The 18271-nt window shown below is 56.7% G+C and overlaps 1 protein-coding gene and 1 long non-coding RNA gene across 4 annotated transcripts; one reads left to right on the top strand and one right to left on the bottom strand.

The window, feature by feature from the left end:
* On the bottom strand, window positions 1-4983 carry LOC109443896 (uncharacterized). The gene is made up of 3 exons (XR_002136756.2): window positions 4868-4983; window positions 322-525; window positions 1-127 (listed from the first exon to the last, which is right to left on the bottom strand). It is a non-coding gene; the product is annotated as an uncharacterized LOC109443896 (long non-coding RNA).
* SPATC1 (spermatogenesis and centriole associated 1) lies at window positions 127-18271 on the top strand. 3 transcript variants are annotated; one of them, XM_074316592.1, is made up of 6 exons: window positions 4972-5068; window positions 7616-7803; window positions 8991-9764; window positions 9866-10402; window positions 10526-10665; window positions 17673-18271. In XM_074316592.1, exons 3-6 carry the CDS (start codon window positions 9077-9079, stop codon window positions 18000-18002), a joined length of 1695 nt encoding a protein of 564 aa, XP_074172693.1. In that variant the 5' UTR covers window positions 4972-5068; window positions 7616-7803; window positions 8991-9076; the 3' UTR covers window positions 18003-18271. The 3 variants fall into 3 exon arrangements, with proteins under 3 accessions (XP_019580344.2, XP_074172693.1, XP_074172694.1); XM_019724785.2 differs by lacking the exons at window positions 4972-5068; window positions 7616-7803 and adding an exon at window positions 127-518; XM_074316593.1 differs by lacking the exon at window positions 7616-7803 and having other exon boundaries at window positions 4981-5068.

The following is an 18271-nucleotide window of genomic DNA, read 5'->3' as shown; positions in this document are numbered from 1 at the left end:
CTGTGGGTGAAAGGACGCTTCACAGAGGAGGCACCTGGAGAGTGAGGCTGGCCGGACAGAGCAGGGGTCCGAACATTCCAGGCCGACGCAGGGCCTGTGCCAGGCCTGGAGACATGGACAACTGAGCCTGTTAGAGCAGAGCACAAGGAGGAGGGCACAGCCTCTGACCTCACAATACCCACTGGGCCAGCCTTGCAACTTGCAAACTCTGGCGCCCGCCCTCCTTCAGCCCCGGAAGGGCCCGGGCCCTGGGCAGCCTCCAGGTGCAGTGCCCTCCTGTGGCCGCACCCTACCCGCTGCCTGGGGCATGTCTCTACTCACCAATTATGAGGGGCTTCGGCATCAAATCGAGAATCTGGTGCGGGAAAATGAGGAACTAAAGAAGCTGGTGCGTCTCATTCGTGAGAATCATGAGCTCAAGTCAGCCATCAAGACACAGGCGGGAAGCCTGGGCATCAGCGGGTTCACCAGCGGGCTTGGCGAGGTGGCAACCGGCCCTTCTCAATGCCAGGGTAACTGTAAGGCCTGAGTTCAAGGAGAGTGGGAGGGGAAGAGGAGACTGTGCTGCGCCTCGGAGTCACGGGGACAGGGGCATAGAGAGTAACATACCTGCAGGACAGTGGCCCACCAGGTGAGGGGAGGGTGAGGACATGGGACCACGGGGAGAAAAGGGCAAAACTGGGCCCCAGTCCCATCCGTCTGATGGTAGGAACCCCTGCCCACAGTCCTCCCCTCAGCTGAACTTCCAAGCAGCTCCACAGACTGAGAATTTCCCAGCTCTGGAACCCCAACGTGCTGCCCTACTGGGTCCAATATGTCACCCACTGTCAGGCTCCCCACCGCTCTCCTCCATCATCTCACCCTGAGCATACCTGTCCCCTCCCCCATCATTCTCCATTCAGAGATGGCCAGTGGGCAATTGACAACCCAGGTCTGGAAGCCAAGGAGAGAAACTAGGACTGAAGCTTGAGGTGTGGGACTCGTAGGTGTGTGACAGGCCCTGGAGCTGGAGAAGACTGAGTAGGGTGAGACAGGAAAACAGACAAAGAAGTTACAGGTGTTCGCAGACAAGCAGCTGAAGCGATCTGCGGGGTTAGACCCGGGCCGAGGGACTGAACCAGGAGGCCAGGGAGGCCGCACGCACACAGCTGAGTGTGGTGACGGCAACAAGGGAGGTCCTGGAGGATGGAAAACTGGGCAGAAAGTGGTTGGCACTGAAGATATCAGAGGGAGAATTTCTGGGGTTGGCAAGGTCCCAGGGTGTGGCAACAGGAGTCAGTGGCAGTTACAGTGTGTTGGTGACAGTTACACAGGGCTAGGAGGTGACCAAAGGTCTGCTGTGTTACATCCTCCCCCTCCTGCAGCGTCTCTCCTCTCCTAGGGAGAAGGCTGTGTGCCCTTGTGGCTAAGGTGGACTCCTCTGTGCATGGCCAGAGCCCACCCACCCCAGCGGTAACCTGCCCTGTCACAGGCTCTGCACCTCACTCTGCCTGCTGGGCCCCCCCTCTGTTCGGAGTCAGGTGTGAAATCATCATCCTTTCCTGAGAGCAGGACTCTGCTGTTTCAGTCTCTGCCATTTAAGGCCCCCCAGCTTGTCCGTGGACCCCGACACTCTGCTGTTCTGGAAGGTCACAGGTGATTTTCTAGGTGCCACATCATTCTGAGCCTCTGCATTTGGGACGGTTACCCCTCCTATTTTTGAGTCCCAAAAGCACCTTTGCCACCCCCACTCCGGCTCAATTTAGTCACTGCTGCGCCCAGACTGGCTTGGGCCCTGCCCTGTACCCTCAGCCAGCCTGCCCAACACAGCCTTCAACCCTCCACCAGCAGTGGAGCGCCCCTCAGAGGCTCTTGCAGGTCCAACGAGTCACCGGAATCCAGCTCACTCCAACCCAGACACATTTCTGATGAAGAACGTGTCCTTCCCACCAGGACGCTAAACCCGCTCGGGTCAGGGCTCCTTCCCCTCCGTCACACCTCCAGCTCAAAGCCATCTTCCCTTTGCTCTTGAAAGCTGCCTCTCCTGCTGCCCACCCACTGGGTTCTCTGCCATCCAACCAGGCTGTGGTGTGGGAAGGGTCTGCACAGTCCCCTTTCTGATCACAAGCACATAGGCCCGTCTCGTTTGAAAGGTTATACTGCTCATGACTCTGAGATGATACTTGGGCGACAAAACAAATACGCACGGGAAGGTACAACGTCTAAGAGAGCTCCCATTCCAAGGATCTAGACTCTGGTTTCCCTACTCCCACGCTAGGCAAGCAAGTCTTCTCCTTGAAGGTTTGATTCTTAAGAGAATCCTGGGACCAGTTCTGGTTTTCCAGCTCCTGAAGGGTCAAGCTGAGGAGTTCGGAAAGGCTTTGTGAAGGAGCCCAGACAGCTGGCGGGGAAGGGGGCAAGGGGCATCCCAGGAGGGCATTCCAGGAGGAACAGCAACTTGGGCAAAGGCCTGGACTTGGGGTTGCAGGAATGAGAAACAGATGAGTGTGTGCGTGTGTGTGCGTGTGTGTGAGAGAGAGAAGGTGTGGGCGTGGAGTGGGGGTATGAGTCACCTGGCTGTTGTCTCAGAGTCTTTAGCAAGTGAGCATGTGATTGCGTGTGCTAGTGTGTGGTCCATGAGTGTGTAGTGTGTAGTGTGATGTGTGTGCCTCGTGTGGTATGTGTATGGAGTGTGTGGTGTAGGTGTGTCAGTGACTAGGCTGTCTGGTATGTGTGTATATGAGAATGTGTGTGACTATTTGAGTGTGTGTGGTATGTGTGCTTTGAGAACATGTGTGATTGTGGAAAAATGTGTGTGGTGTGTGTGAATGTGTGTGGTATGAGTGTGTGAGAGTGCGTTATGTGTGGTGTGCGTGACTGTTTAGTGAGTTGCTGTGCGACAGTGTGTGAATGTGTGTGTGAGTGAATGTGGTGTGTGTGATGCTTGTATTCCTGAGTGTACATGTGTGGGGAGAGTGTCGGGGGATTGGTGTGTGTTGGGGCCAGTGAGAGGTGAACAATGCAGTTGGAGAGGTCAGCAGGGGTCAGATTGCCAAGGACCGTGAGTGACATGCCAAGGACGCAATAAGCAGACACTGGTGGTTTCTGACAGGGAGTAATCATGTCTGTGCTTCGCAGAGATCATTCTAGCTGCTGTGGGGAAAATGGACTCAAAGGCGACAAGAGTGAGGCAGGGAGGTGGCTTAGGCTGAGGCCTCTGCCGTCATCCAGGTGGGACAGGGTGGCGTGAACTAGCTCTGGAGAGAAATCCATTCAAGTTACTTGGTAAGAAAACGAACTGTTTGGATGTGATGGACGAAAAAGAGTCCAGAATGCGTCTGCTGCTCTAGCTGGGGTGGTGGGTGAGTGATGGCGCCACCTCCTGAGACTGCAGAACTCTGCCTATGCCCAGCCAAGGTGGACCCCTGTACTTGCCTCAGGGGATCCTTCTTGACCATTCCTCACCCTGCCTGTTCCTCTGGGTCTTTCCTTGTGACTGGCCTTCCTCATGGAGTCAGGCTCTTACTTTCAATTTGATCTCATGAACTTGACCATCAGTTCTTCTTTTTGGGCCCACCCTTCTCTTGCCTTGTACTCTTATGCACGGCTCTACCTACACCCTCCAGCCAGAGTTCTGGCCCATCCCCGCTTAGGAGGAACACAGAAGGAAATGCAGCTTGGGCTTGTGGGTGCTCCTAGCGTGTGCCAGTCCCCTCGCAGAGCAAGACTAAGCCGTGGCAGGAAGAGAAGGGGTTCAGGATGAAGGTCAGAGGCCAGGGGCCAGTTCTCCCCAAGCACCACATCCTGGAATAGAACTCCAAGGAGTAGAAGAATCCTGAATTCAAACCTGTCCTTTCAGGTTTTTCCAAAGGTTTGCTTGTCAGGGAAGAAGAAAGAACATAATTTAACACTGTTAGCTGGTAATTTAACTGATCACTTTGAACTGTTTTCACATAGAGTATGTGGGCCTCTCTGCTCTTGCCCAGGATGAACCTGGGAGAAGGAAACGCAATTTTGGAGGAAGAGAGTGCGTTGTATTTTGGACAAACTGACTTTGAGACTTTCACACAACATCTACGTGGAGTGTCCAGGAAGCTCAGAGGAGAGGTCAGCACTAGTGAGAAAAGACTCCAGAGTTGTTGATAATAGAAGCTGAGTGAGGGGTGAGGCCCTCTGAATGGAGAAGAGTGACAGGAGACTGAGGGACAAGTTCTGAGTCAGAACAGGTAGAGAAGCTGGCAAAGGAGCATCCAGAGAGACAGGGAAACCTCAAAAGTGTACTGTCCCGGGAGCCAAGATACAGCTGCAAAGGGGACACAGTGTCAACAGAATAAAGGCTGAGGAGAGGTCAAGCGAGAAAAGTGGTAAAAAACAAAACAAAAAAAAGTGCTAATGACTTGGCGTTAATGATCTTGGTGAGAGGGATTGAAGAGTCAGTTGACACTTAGCTCATGAAGAATGGCTTCTGAAGGGCAGTAGTAGCTGGAGGGGGCATGGAGTCCAGAGCTGCTTTTCAAGATGGCAGAGGCCTGCGTGTGTCTCTACGAGGAGGGAAGGAGGCAGGAGAGACTGTTGGAAGGTATGACAGAGAAAAGGGATGCTTTGCAGAGCAGACGCTGCGCTTGACTGAAGAAAGGGCATCTCTTCCTGGGTCGAGGGAGGGAAAGGTGAGGGCGAGTGCCAGGGGCAAGCTGAGGAATCCAGAAGCATGGCTTCAAATTTCTCTGCACAAATGTCAGTATCTGAGGGCAAGCTGGAGTCAGGAAGACGGGGAAGGTGTGACATCGAGTGAAAATGGCAGGAGTGAGAGGGGAGCCTGGGGCGTCTGTCTGTGTCTGGGTATAAATGGTGCCAGCATCTGTGCATTATAAAGGCAGCAGCCACCTACCTTCTCCAGCAGCGTTTGGTCGGCGCGGATGCGGGCAGGTGGCGCCAAGGGCTACTCGGCCAGCTCCTGGGCACATCGCTCCTGGGCGGAGGGAGGGAGACCCGCTGGGCTGCCGGCTGGACAGGGAATAGAGGCCAGTGTATTAGAGGTCTGGACAGGCTCTGAACCAGGGGGCCGGCAGTGACCTTCGCCAGGCACAAGGTACAACTCGGTGGCAGAGTGGGTAACCTGAGTGGGAGGAAGTCAGTGAACGCGGCTGCGGGCGGGACCCACTTCGCAGGAGAGAAGCGGCACCCAGGGGTTCGGGCCTCGGCCGGGGGATCAGGGCGGCAGGGCCGAGGGCCTGCTCAGAGCTTGCACTGGCTTGTCGCTCAGACACCGGGAGGCAGAAGACGGAGGGGGAGGCAGGGCTGCTGGAGGAAGGAGGGTGAGGGCCGGGCGGCGTGCTCCAGTCACGAAAACGGCGACTGCTGCGAAAACGGGCGGCTCACCCCACTCCCCACTCCCCCCCCCCCCCCCCCCCCCGGGCCGCCAGGGCCCACTGCCCGCCCCTCTGTCTTCTCAGAGCCTCTCACCGCCCCAGAACTCGCCCTCTCGGGACCCTTTCCCACTGCTCAGGGACTGTCCCCCTCAGAACCTGTCACCCTCCCCCTCAGGACCCCTTGCCTCCCCTCAGGACCCATCATCCTTCCTCTCTTCCCCCTCCCGCTGCCTCAGCGCTCTTGGAACCCTCAGCTCGAGCGGCCTGCGCTCACCAGTCTATCTTCCTGCCCAAACGCTAGGGCTCCGCCCAGTCAAGGCCCCGCCCAGTACGTACTCTAGCCCCGCCCCATCAGGACACGCCCCAGCAATCTAGCCCCGCCCTCCGCTCAGTACCTGGACCAGCTCCTACACTTAGTCACTTGGTCAGGACCCACCCCGGCCCCTCGACCCCTCCAGCCAACCGCTGAGACCCCGCCCACCTTGGCTGCCGTCCCCTCTGTCCCCGCGTGGACAGGGGGCCTTGAACGACTTGCACTTAAAATGAGATGGTGAACTGGTGGACATTTTAACCAGAACACTCTGGCTGCTGTTTGAGGGGAAAGGCTGGCATCAGACCAGCCTTGCATGCCGAGTAATAGTGTGGACCCGGGCAGGCGGTGTTGGTGGTTCGCGTACTTCGTTCTGCACACGTCTGAAGTGCAAACAGACCTGATGTGGGTGCAAGTGAAGGACTGTGCTGAGGCTGGCTACACTGTTTGGGCCTGGGCTACTGCAAGGGCAGATATGCCCACTGACAGCATGCCAGGGCAGCAGAGGGAGCTGGAGGAGTGGCGAGCAGGCGTCCCCAGCAGAACCCTGGGAAGAAGTGGGTCAGTCCACTGGGGGCGTGAGTCTGGGGTCCAACCTAAGTCATGTATGGAGCATTGGCTGGTCCCCTGTGCCCAAGCTACATCAGCTTGCTGAGGAAGAGTAGACTCAAGGGGGAGCTTGGGGCTGCCCCAAGGAAGGTAGATGAGGGGGGACCAGCAGCACCCACAGGAAGCCAGGTGATCAGGGACCTGGACACCAAACCAGGACGAGTTTCAACAGGAGGAGCGCTCCTCTGTGTGAAGGCCACCAGCAAGTAAGAGGAGGCCTGCAAGTAGAGCGTTGGGTTCTGCAACGTGGGGTTGCCGGTGCCCCGATGAGAGTTTGGGTGGAAGGAAGGGGAAAGCCCAGGTGGAGAGGGAGTAGGAGGGAAGAGAAGGAAATGGACTGAGACGGTGAGTGGGGATGATACCCCAGACACATCTTTGAGGGACATGGAGACTTGTGGGGGCAGGAGATCAGTGAGGCGGAAGCCAGAGCACCTGGGTCAGACCTTGTGGTGCTGTGAGCCAGGCATCCAGGGCTCCTGCGTCTCCTGGCTGTGCAGGGACAGGTGACCCATGACCACCGCTCCTGCCCTCCTGAAGACGCTGCCCAAGTGGTCCTCTCCGTCATCCAGACCCTGCTCTCCTTAGAGGAAAGCGGCCACAAAGGGCAACCCCTCACACCGACCTCCACTGCCCACGGCCCCCTCTTCCCTACCAGGCTCTTGGCCATCCTCCCCTCGGCCACCTGCTTCCTCTCCGTGGGCTGCTTCCATATACCCGCCACTTTATCATCTCTTTGATCCGAAAGCAAAAATTTCCAAAAAGCCAAAACAAGACATCATAAAAGAAAACACTGGTTGATTTGATTATGCAATTTAAATTTCCTTGTTGGGGAAAAAACAGCAAAACTTAAAACGAAAATACAGTGGCAGGATGTGGTGCCAAATGCTGTGCAGTGGCGTCAGCAGAGGTTTGAGCTCCGCGCTCAGGGACTTCACGGGGACTGTCAGGACTTTCCCGACGGTCTTACAGAAGGGTGATTGGCAGTGTGCATTACAAACTTCCAACATGTCTGTTTCGGGGGAAATCAACGACAAAGGTTTATGTAGTAGATTTGTCACTGGGAACGTTGCAATCAACTTAAGTGCCCAGCAGTTGGGACATGTACGTGCACAAGATGGAGGCCACGGCAGCCACGTAAGGAAGGGCTGGGTCTCAGCATGATGCTCTTAGAAGCAGTGGTGTGTGGGGCCGTGAGAAGAACCGGGTCATAGTAGTGTGGTCACAAGGACATGGGTGACCGACACAGCCATGGCACCATCCCTGTGTGTGTGGCCTGGGAGCTAAGAATGGATTTTACGTTTTTAAATGGTTGGAAGAAAATCAGAAGAAGAACATTATCTCACCACAGGCGGAAAGTGCGCAAAGTTCAAACCCTAGTGTGCACGCACCCTCGTGCGTCCGTCTCCATGCTGTGTGCTTCCCCCAGCGACGGCAGAGTGGAGTGGCTGTGACAGAGACCAGAAGGCCAGCAAAGCTGCAAGTACTTACAAGCAGCTCTTTACAGAGTGTCTTCGTGGACCCCATCTACATAAACAGGTGGAGAAACTCTTCCAGGCAACGCAGAGCTCTGGAACCTGACTGCTGGGGGTTCTGATGTTTTTGTTTTTGTTTTTATAGGATCATCTTGTCTTCTTTTTTTTATTGGGGAATATTGGGGAACAGTTTGTTTCTCCAGGGCCCATCAGCTCCAAGTCATTGTCCTTCAATATAGTTGTGGAGGGCGCAGCTCAGCTCCAAGTCCAGTTGCCGTTTTCAATCTTTAGTTGCAGGGGGCGCAGCCCACCATCCCTTCCAGGAATTGAACCCTCAACCTTGTTGTTAAGAGCTTGTGCTCTATCCAACTGAGCCATCTGGCTGCCCCTCCGGTAGCTCAGCGGCAGCTCGTTGTCTTCAATCTAGTTGTGGAGAGTGCAGCTCACTGGCCCATGTGGGAATCGAACTGGCAACCCTGTTGTTAAGAGCTTGTGCTCTAATCAACTGAGCCATCAGGCCGCCCCTCTGATATGTGTTTACTTTTCTGTAGTTCCATTCTCTCCCTAGGAGCATGCACTGGTTTTATAACAAAAGAGTAGACGTTTTCAATTAAATTGCACACGCATGAAAACCTTCCCTGCACCCTCACCCTGCCTGCTGTGCCCCTAGGGGCCTTCTCCCCCAGACAGTGGTCTTGCAATGGCCCTCTGCTTCTCAGGAACCCAAGGACATTGGCTGCCAGGCCCGCACAACAGGTCTCAGAGTGAGAAGGGTGTGTCTGGGCACATCACCCTCTGGTGCTGCCCTCACTGTTCCCGGGTGGGCAGTGGCCACCCACAGGCCTGGGTACACCTTTAGCATCATGTGAAGCTTCATGCCAGTTCTAGCTCTGGCCTCCCTGAGGGTCTTCTACCTGGTGAGGCTCAGCTGTCCCCGAGAGGACAGAGGCCCACTCCTCCCTGCCAGGGAACAGAGGGGTCAACTTGGCCAACTGGGAGTTGGCGAGGGGTCAGCAGTAGGCACATCTGAGGGGTGGGCAGCTGTGGAAAGTCCCTGTGGCTGGAGCGCAAGTGTTTAGAGCAGCGAGCCTGGGAGAACCGAGACCAGGGGCCAGACCCTGATCTGGGCTCCCACCTACATGGTGAAGCTCAGAGAGGTCAGTCAGCTCATCAGAGGCAGATGAGCACCTTGAGCCCCGACCTCCCCTGGGGACCCGCCTGGGCTCTCAGCGCTTTCTCTGTGTCCCGCAGGTGTCTTCCTGCCCCCATCTCTGACAACAACCAATGAGCCCGTCCTGGAAGAAGTGGGGATTGTAGCCCTGGCTCCCCTGGCCGACATGCTAAACAGCCCACAGCCTATCCCCCCAGCAGGCTCCATTGTGAGCCCCCTGACGGGCCCTCTCAATGCACTGCTGCCCTGCCCAGGGTCCATGTCACAGAACAGCCCACTCACCAGCCACCTGACCAGCCCCATGTCAGTGCCCACAATGGGCACACTGGCCAGCTCCCTGGGCCTGCCTTCCACTGGCCCTCTGATTCCAAACAGCCACCTGACCAACCCCATGTCAGTGCCCATGGCGGGCACACTGGCCAGCTCCCTGGGCCTGCCTTCCACTGGCCCCCTGATTCCAAACAGCCACCTGACCAACCCCATGTCAGTGCCCATGGCGGGCACACTGGCCAGCTCCCTGGGCCTGCCTTCCACTGGCCCCCTGATTCCAAACAGCCACCTGACCAGCCCCATGTCAGTGCCCACGACGGGCACACTGGCCAGCTCCCTGGGCCTGCCTTCCACTGGCCCCCTGACTGCAAACAGCCCGCTGGCAGGCCCCCTGGCCATATCTCTGGGCAGCCCCCTGCCCACCTCCACGGCTGCCCCTCTAGGTGTCTCTCAGAACCTGGCCAACCCCATGAGCAATCTGGTGCCATCAGAGGCCCCGAGGGCACAGCTGGCAGAGCCACTCCGCGGATGCCCTTCTGGATCCCATCCCTCAGCTGATAGGGGACCTGCTGCCACCTCCAAAGGTAACTGGTACAGGAGGAGGGTAGGGGGGCCCTGCCAGGCCAGTCCTGGGTCCTGCCTTGCTCTTATCCTCCCCTCCTTTCTGCCCCCACCTTGTCACTAGTACCACTCTCCACCGAGCACCCCCAGCCGACCCAGGACCGGGAGCCCCTCAGCGTGACATTTGTGGGTGCTCCCATCCAGACCTCCACTCCTGTGGGCACAGTGGGCATGGCCGGCCCCATGACGGCTTTCTCCTATGGCACCTCAGACGCCCAAATGCAGCCTGGTGCACCCCAGGGACAAGCCGTTATTGCCTCTGTCCCCACCTCCTCAACTGCCACCCGCACCGTCACAGTCCTCCCCTCTGCCCCCACTCCCACCCCCCAAGCTGCTACCAACTACACCTCAAGTACCACCCACATTGCTCAGCTCACCCCCCACTCCCCCACCAGGGTACACCACTCCCCCACCAGGCCCTCGCCCACCTCCCACTCCCCTCCACGCAATCCCCACTCCCCACCTCGAACCTCCTCCTCCCCGGCCTCTGTCAACGACCCCCGGGGCCCACGGGTCACTGAAACATCTCGGAAAAGCATCCTGGATTTGGAGCGGAAGCTGGCTCACCGCAAGACCAGCAAGTTCCCGGACAGCCACCGAGGTCAGTGCCACAGCTGGTTCACACGGGTCTGGGGGCCCCTGCTACCCTTCAAGAGCTCCTGGGCACTGGCCTGGGCTGCTGACCACAGCTGCTGACCACTCCCTCCACTCCTGTTGTCCCCAGAGCCTAAGCCGCTGGCTTGGGAGCGGCTGGTGGGGGAGATCGCCTTCCAGCTGGACCGCAGGATCCTATCCAGCATCTTTCCCGAGCGCGTGCGCCTCTACGGCTTCACCGTCTCCAACATTCCCGAGAAGATCATCCAGGTGGGTGCTTCCATCTCCACTTATCTCCAGGGCCTGCCCAGCACCTGGCAGCAGTGGGGAGCAGTCTGGCCCCAAGGGGCCGCTGGGGTCCCTGCACACCAGCCAGGCGAGCCCTGTGGAACTGAGGGCACCTGGGGAAGAAGGAAGTGCTGTGCTCAGTCCAGCTGGCCTGCAGGTGTCCAGGGCGTCCAGCAGCAGGAGCCTGTGACCCCAGCTGCACAGCCATCCCAGAGAACAGGGCAGGGGAGGGTCCTGAGCGCCGTCAGATCTGTGCTCTCCCCCTTTGCCGCTGCAATGGCCTCCCAGGGCCTTTCCCAGACTGGCAGAGCCCACACCTTCTCCTCTGCCCTCTCAGTGTCCTCAGGGGTCTCTGGTGGGGCACATGGAGGCAGGTCCTGGAGCCTCTGAGCAGCTGTCTGCCTCCTGGCCAGAGACCTCAGACTGAGGCTCAGCATGTGGTCCTCTGAGCCTGCTCCTGTGAGGGACGTGGAGGCCAGAGGACGATGCTTTCCAAGCATGCTTGTCTCCAAGGCACCGAGGACCTGGAGACAGTAGGGTGCGGGTTGTGCTGGGCTGCAAGCCCAGGAGCCACTGTCCAGAATGAGCGCATGTGGGTCCCTCCGCCCACTGCACCAGCGCCCGCCTGAAGAAGCCAGCGTGTGTGCCTCCGCTGCCTTTCGGTCACGTGCGCTTCCCTTGGGAAATAGCCCTCTGAATTCCGGCCACCTGCTCTAAGGCTGTCCCTGTCTGCACGCTGTAGACCTGGGTGTGGGATTGGTCAGGACCAACTCTGGTTGCAGTGGGTTCGTGCGTCCAGGTTTAAGCTTGCCTTTTCCTTTTAAGATGCCTTTGGTCTTTAATTTTAATGTGCCTGGAATTACCCACCTATTCCTTTATCGTTTGTACTTTCCGTGTCTTGCTTGAGGCTGGAGCGGTGGCGGGCAAAGCTGAGCCGTCAGTCCCCTCTCCCAGTCCCATGTGCGTTGGGGGGCTCCCCAGCCCCTCTGACCTCCTCACAGCAGGGTGACCGAGTCTGGGCATCTATCTTCTTCCAGATTGTCTTGGTTCCTCTTGGCCCTTCACTCTTCAGCGTGAATTTTAGGATCAGTCTGTCTAGTTCACATTTTTAGTTTTGCATTGACTTACAGATGGGACTGGGGAAGTCACACATCATTAGGGTGCCAGTTTCTACACACCTGCTGTTTCTCTTGTTCATGTCCGCGGGCCCACTTTGGTCACGTTTGGTTTGACGGTCCTTGACTTGTGTGCAGGCCCCCCAAAGCCACTGCAGTGTCACGATCGTGAGTACAGACTGGCCATGGCTGTTTGAAACTGGGCAAGTGACGCGTTAAAAACACGTTTTTATGTCTCTGGAATGATGTATCTAGTTGGCAAAGACCATATTTATTTATAACCCAAGTCTAGTTGCCCACATAAAATTAGGTAGTTACATCTCCATGAAAAGACATGTCCTACTGTTTGAAAATGCCCATTTAAATCAAAGAAGATAAAAACACATCAACCTTTGGTGTGGGACTTACCTGCACAAGGCCTGTGTCCCCGGGCTCCTCTGCACTTCTGCGAGTTATCGCTATGTCGTAGAATGTAAGTCACAGAACTAAGTGGCGACTCTTTAGAGAAGAGGCAGGAAGAGGAAAGCAGAATGTAGTAAGGCGATTGTTTCTGGTGTGTGAGGAAGTTGGGGAGCTCGGCATGCCCTGAGCCAGGGCCTCTGCCACCATCTTGGTGGCCTCTCGGGAGCCTGTGGCTCTCACCACAACCCTCCTCTGGTCATTCTGCCCAACGGCCACCGTCACCAATTCCAGAGCCTTTGGCCCACTCACCTTCCATCGGCAACGATGGGCGCTGCCAGGGTCACACACTTGTGCTCAAGCTTTCAAGAGAAGCTCCACTGGAGCCCGTGTGCAGGGACGCTGCCTTCGGGACCCACATGGATACCTCCTGGCTGGCCCTCTGCAGGGTCCACTGCAGGGTGACTGACCTCCGGTCACTTCTGGGGATCATAAAGATACATCCTGGTCTCAGGGCCATCCTGCTGGCTTGGCTGCACCATTTGTTGATTTCTGTCTGCATCATCTGATTTTACTTTACCCAGCTTTTTATTTCCCTTCATCAAAACATCTTGTTTGTTTTTCTGCATGGTGAACTCCAAATGCTGGTGGTTGCTGCATTCCCTAAGTTCTGTGCAGACCCACTGAACCTGATCACACGTGGTCCTGTCCAAACCAGGGTGTTTGCTTTTCAAATGCGGTAACATTTACCACCAAAAAGCTTTAATAGAGCCCCTTTTTCAATGAGGACTCGTTGGCTTTTTTCACTGAACTTGACCGTCATTTTTTTGTAAGTTTGCAGACAGTTGTGCCATCTTTTAAGCCCAACCAAAAGTGTTCCAATGCTCATGCCTGTCACCTCTTCTACCCAGTTGCAAAGGTTTTCCGCTCTGTGGGAGATGCTCTGAGCTGCCTTCCTTTTGACACCCCGCTTCTAGGTGTCCCTGAGTCCAGCTGCATCAGTGAGGGGGACTGAGGGTGCTATCTCGTGACTGTCCAGCTGGGTCCATGATGCCCCCGATGTCCTCCTAAATCCCACTCACTGGCCTGCTGAAAATGTTTTGGATTTTTGTGTAATGATTTGTTATGTGGCTACCTTGCCAAACCCTCCTACTAGTTGGCATAGCCTGTATATCATCTTGGCTTTTCTACGTAGATAATCATATTGTACAGTATTTAAAAGGAGCAGACAATGCGGCAACCTCATCCTGTTTCTGACTTGACTAGGAACACACTCTCTAGTCTTCCCATGAGGTAGGATGTGTGTCCCAGGCTTTTTGCCAGATATTCTCCAGGCGAGTCAGTCAGAGTTCTCAGTTGCAGACAGGAGAGTCCATACTAGCAATGGGAGCACAAAGGGGCTTATTATAAATGCTTGGGTGGTCACAGAAGCTCGGGGAAGGGTACACAATTGGACTTGTTTGCTATACAGCCAGTAAAAATGCCAGCACACCAGACTTTCCTAGTGGACACACCAGGGATTTGCCCCAGGGACAACAGGCAGTCACTCAGTCAGATGCCCAAAATTTGGTACAGCTGCCCTGAAGAACCAGTGCCATAGCCAGCCACTTCCCTCTCCCAGAAAGCTGCTCCCCACCTGCACCTCCTCCTCCAGGCACTCACTTCCACCTGCAAGTTCCATCCTCAGGCATCTGCTGGGCAGAAACCCAGGTCCCAGGGCTACCTAAGCCACAAGGGAGTCTGGAAAACGTGATTTTTAGCTTCCAGACTCTTAGAGTTCAAGAAGGCACTAGACAGAAGCCAGAGGAGCCAGGTTCAGCATCTGCCACATCAGCTTAAGAAGCTTTCCCTCTTCCCCAGAGTTTTTGGTTATTTTGCTGAATCATGGACAAATATTCAATTTTTTAGAATGCTTTTTGTCTGCCTCTCATTGAGATTACCGCATGGTTTTTTTTCCCCTGGCCCTTTTCTCTTGATCATAAACCACACCAATTCCTGGTGTTTTTTATCGCTCTGGGATGTTGTTTGCTGCTATTTACGACTTCTAGCTTTACTGCTCTTTTAGAGACTGTGCCAAACTGCTTTGGAAATGCAGGAGCTTCAATAGCCAGATGTTACAGATGTTAATCGTAGGGCCCTGCTGCCCACCCCTCGCACCCGGCAGGGTCCGGGAGGTCCCGATTGCCGGCCCAGGGGGCGGAACTCACAGTCCTCATCCCATTGGCTAGAACTTAGTGACGTCAGGACTTGCTGCAGGATGGCGGGACACGTGGTCTCAGCGGGCGTTTCATTACTTAAGGGAACGGGGACCTGTCCTCTTCAGTGGTGTTTCCACTTTGCCTTGCTAATCCTCTCTGTTGATTCTTTGGATTCTGTCTCCTCGTTTCTGTCCTTTATTATTTTCATCCTTCTGCTGCCGTTAGATTTGTTTTTTCTGTTTGGGGTTGAGCACCTAAGTCATTTTATTTTTCATCTGTTTTGTTTTTAAATAAATGCATTTAAAGCAGGGAGATATCCAAAATATTTACAACAGGAACACCGGCCAGAGTGGACGGTGGGACAGGATCCGGGGCAGAGGGAGAGGGTCTGTTGCTTACCAGCTGGTTCACACGCAGCAGTTTTAGAGCAGTCGGTCCATCTGCTGCGTCTTCAGGCTGCCTCAGAGTGCGCTCTGGCTGCGTCCCACGGGGCTGGACAGGCAGGCCTGGGCTGTTCAGGTTTAACTACTTCACTAACTGCACTGGACTTCCTCTCTAACCCGAGAGTCAGTTAGGATGCACTTTCCTTATCTCAGAGGCATTTGGCTGTCCTTTTATGGTTGATCTCTGACGCTCTTGCTCTGTGTTCAGAGAACAAGGGCTGTACCACACTGATTCTGTGACATTTGCTGCCATTTCCTTTATCACTGAGTATGTGGTCAATGTTGTGGGTGCACCAGGACGGAAAAACGATGGTGTGCATGTTTGGTCATCCCTGTTCTCTCCTCCACATCTGATCCAACGCCAGAGCCTACTGGTTTTCCCACTAAAGACTTTTCCCACGTATATGTCTGCATCCTCTTGTCTGCCACTCCAACCCCCAGTCCAAACCACTGTCACTTTACTGGTCCACAGCTCCCCTTGCCCCTCCATCTGTTCACACCTGACTTGAATGAGGATTCAGGATGTGCCAAGTACATGCCAAACAGACGCAGTCTCTGCTCTCTCCTGGGGAGGCGTCCTGAACGAGAAAAGCCACAGATAGGGATGCTAGAGGGGCAGGAGGTGAGGCGTGCTCGTGTGGGGCAGGAGAGTTTGAGGGCGGGAGCTGGGGCCCGACAGGGTGGTGCCTTGCCATCTGCGCCCTCCCAGAGCCTGGCCTCACCCCAGCAAACTTCAACACCCCACTCACCCCCTTCCTTCTCTGTCCATTTGAAGCACAGCTCTGCTCACTGTGAGAGCCCACTGATGTGTCCCTTAGCGTTGGGATCCCCACCTGGCGGTGCTGACCAGCACAGGTGCTGTGCTCAGCGCCCCCTGGACACATTTCCTTTAGTCCTCAAAACATCCCTGTCAGGCGGTGTCACAGCAGGGAAACGGGCTCAGACCCAGTGTGGTGACAGAAGCAGCCTTTGCATTGGCTCTCTCATGGGCCCCTCACTCCGTGCTCAGCCCCCTGGCATCTTCCATGCCATGCATACTGCTCCCGGGCCTGGAATGTTCTCCTCCTATTGTCCTCGTCCTTCAGACCTCAGCCCAGTGCCCTCTCACTCCAGGATGTCGTCCCTGAGGCTGAGTCAGTGGCTCCCCAGCAGCAGCTCTCGCAGCCCCGCTCCTCTCCTCAGAGAGCCTTTGCTCACTCTAGTCCCATCACGGGGGCCAGTACCAGGGGAGGGGAGTGCTCGGAGAGTTTCTGTGGGATGGATGAACGGAGCCCATACTCTCTCATGCCAGCTTCTGCCCGCTCCCTTACAGTGGTCAGTTAGAACCGCAGAGCCCAGCAGGCATGTCCGCCCCTTCAGGGCAGGGCCCTGCCTGCCTGCTCTGCTCAGCTCTGTTTCTCAGGGCCTGCGACCATGCCCACTGCTCCCCACCCTGGGTGCTGGTCCCCCCCCACTCTCAGGGGGTCACTTGCTGGGGCAGCCTGGCCCCATCTCAGCCCACACGCTCTCCTCTGTCCAGTGCCCTGGCAGGGTGGGTGCAATCTGCTCGCTGCTGACTTTCTGTCATGTCTAGGACTCTGTGCACTGGGCCTGGCACAGCACAGCCCCGGGTTGAATAGGCCATGGGTGTCAATGTCCCCAGTGGGCCAGCACGTAAAGCTGCCCACCCACAGTACTCCATGACATCCCAACATGACAGGCTCACTTGCTGTCCCACTGATGTTGGCTGAGCTCCTGCTGTTCTTCTGACATGGGGCCTGGGTACAAGTGAACGGAGGGAGAACTCGGGGGTCAAGAGGAGCCCAGAGTCAGGGGGACAGGCCTGACCTAGTGCTGACCAGGCAACAAAGGAGCCAGACACAGGGCTCTGTGTACACCTGCCAGAGGTCAAGGGTCACTCTGGCTGAGCCCAGCCATGAACCCAGAGCTCCGCTCACATGACCATTTGGGGAGAAGACAGGAAGGTGATGCCTGAGCAGTCTGTCGGGGCATTCCCAGCAGGGCAGGAACCAGCCTGGCAGGCATCTAGGGAGCGCTGGAAGGAGGCGAGCTTTGCAGGTCAGCCTGGCCCTGAGAGCTGGAGCAGTGGGAACCGCAGGAGGGCTCAGGCAGGGAGACACCCCACCCAACTACCACTTCACCCCCCAGCTCTGCGGGCCTGGGGACAGCTGCTTGTGTGGCACGTACATAATTTGCAGGACCATGCAAATGAAAATACAGGGCTTCTTGCGAGACATTGTGAGGTACTTCAAGATGACTGCAGCAGAGCTTCAAGCTGAATGAGGGGCCCTTCTGAGCATGGGGTCCTTTGTGACTGTCCAGGTCACATGTCCAGGAGGCCACACAGGAGGGGTGAGGAGGAGGGGCTGACTTCCCGGTGAGATGCTGCCAAAGGACGCAGTCACTGCCTGCCTGAGGACACAGCTGATGAAGAAGTAGGTCAAGATGACCCAGCTGCTGCCAGGCCCCTTGTCCGGGCACTGGGCCCAGGCACCCAAGGGCAGCAGGACCCCCAGTGCTGACACAGAGGGGGCTTGGCTCCAGGCTGGGGCCATCATCTGAGCATGAGTGGTATGCAGGCTGCTGAGGGGGCCAGGAGAGGAGGCTGCAAGGAGCAGGCAGGGAGCCAGGAAGGGCACTGGGTAAGTCCCCGACTGGTGTCTCCTGGGTCAGGCCATCGGGGCACTAGCAGCCCCCCTCATTGCTCCTTCCCCCCCAGACTCCCAGCTGCGCTCTCTTGCCTCACTCAGTCCTGAGTCCCCGGTGGTGAATGGGACACGTGAGGGGCTTCAGGACCTTCTGGATCACCTGCTCATGTGCCGCTGTCCCCTCAGGCCTCCCTGAACCCCAGCGACCACAAGCTGGATGAAGAGTTGTGCCAGGTGCTCACACAGCGCTACGTGAGCATAATGAACCGGCTGCAGGGCCTGGGCTACAACGGGCGGCTGCACCCGGCACTGACAGAGCAGCTGGTGAACGCCTATGGCATCCTGCGCGAGCGGCCAGAGCTGGCTGCCTCGGAGGGCGGCTCGTACTCCATGGAGTTCCTGCAGCGCGTGCTGGTGGAGACCATGCACCCCAGCATGCTCACAGACGGGCTGCTGCTGCTCTCCTGCCTCAGCCAGCTGGCGCACGACGATGGCAAGCCCATGTTCATCTGGTGACAGACGGGGGCCCCACCCCCCCAGGCCAGCTCTGCCCACTCCCTGGTGTATGTCTATTAAAGCTTCCCACAGATGCTGGCCCCTGGGCCCACCGGCACTCCTGGCTGTGCTGCCTTGTGGGGGGCTCGCCCGTGTGCCCTTCGCTGCACCCCTGGGACAGCTCTTATCCAGGGGGTGTTCTGGAGGCTCCAAGGCTGCCTTCCCCTGGCAATGGGAGCAGTGGGAGCCCCTGAGACATGGAGGGGGGAGAGCAGTAAGCGGGAAGGAAC

Source organism: Rhinolophus sinicus, linkage group LG12, assembly GCF_036562045.2.
Source record: "Rhinolophus sinicus isolate RSC01 linkage group LG12, ASM3656204v1, whole genome shotgun sequence".
NCBI lineage: Eukaryota > Metazoa > Chordata > Mammalia > Chiroptera > Rhinolophidae > Rhinolophus > Rhinolophus sinicus.
This window is presented reverse-complemented; position numbering and strand designations above follow the sequence as displayed.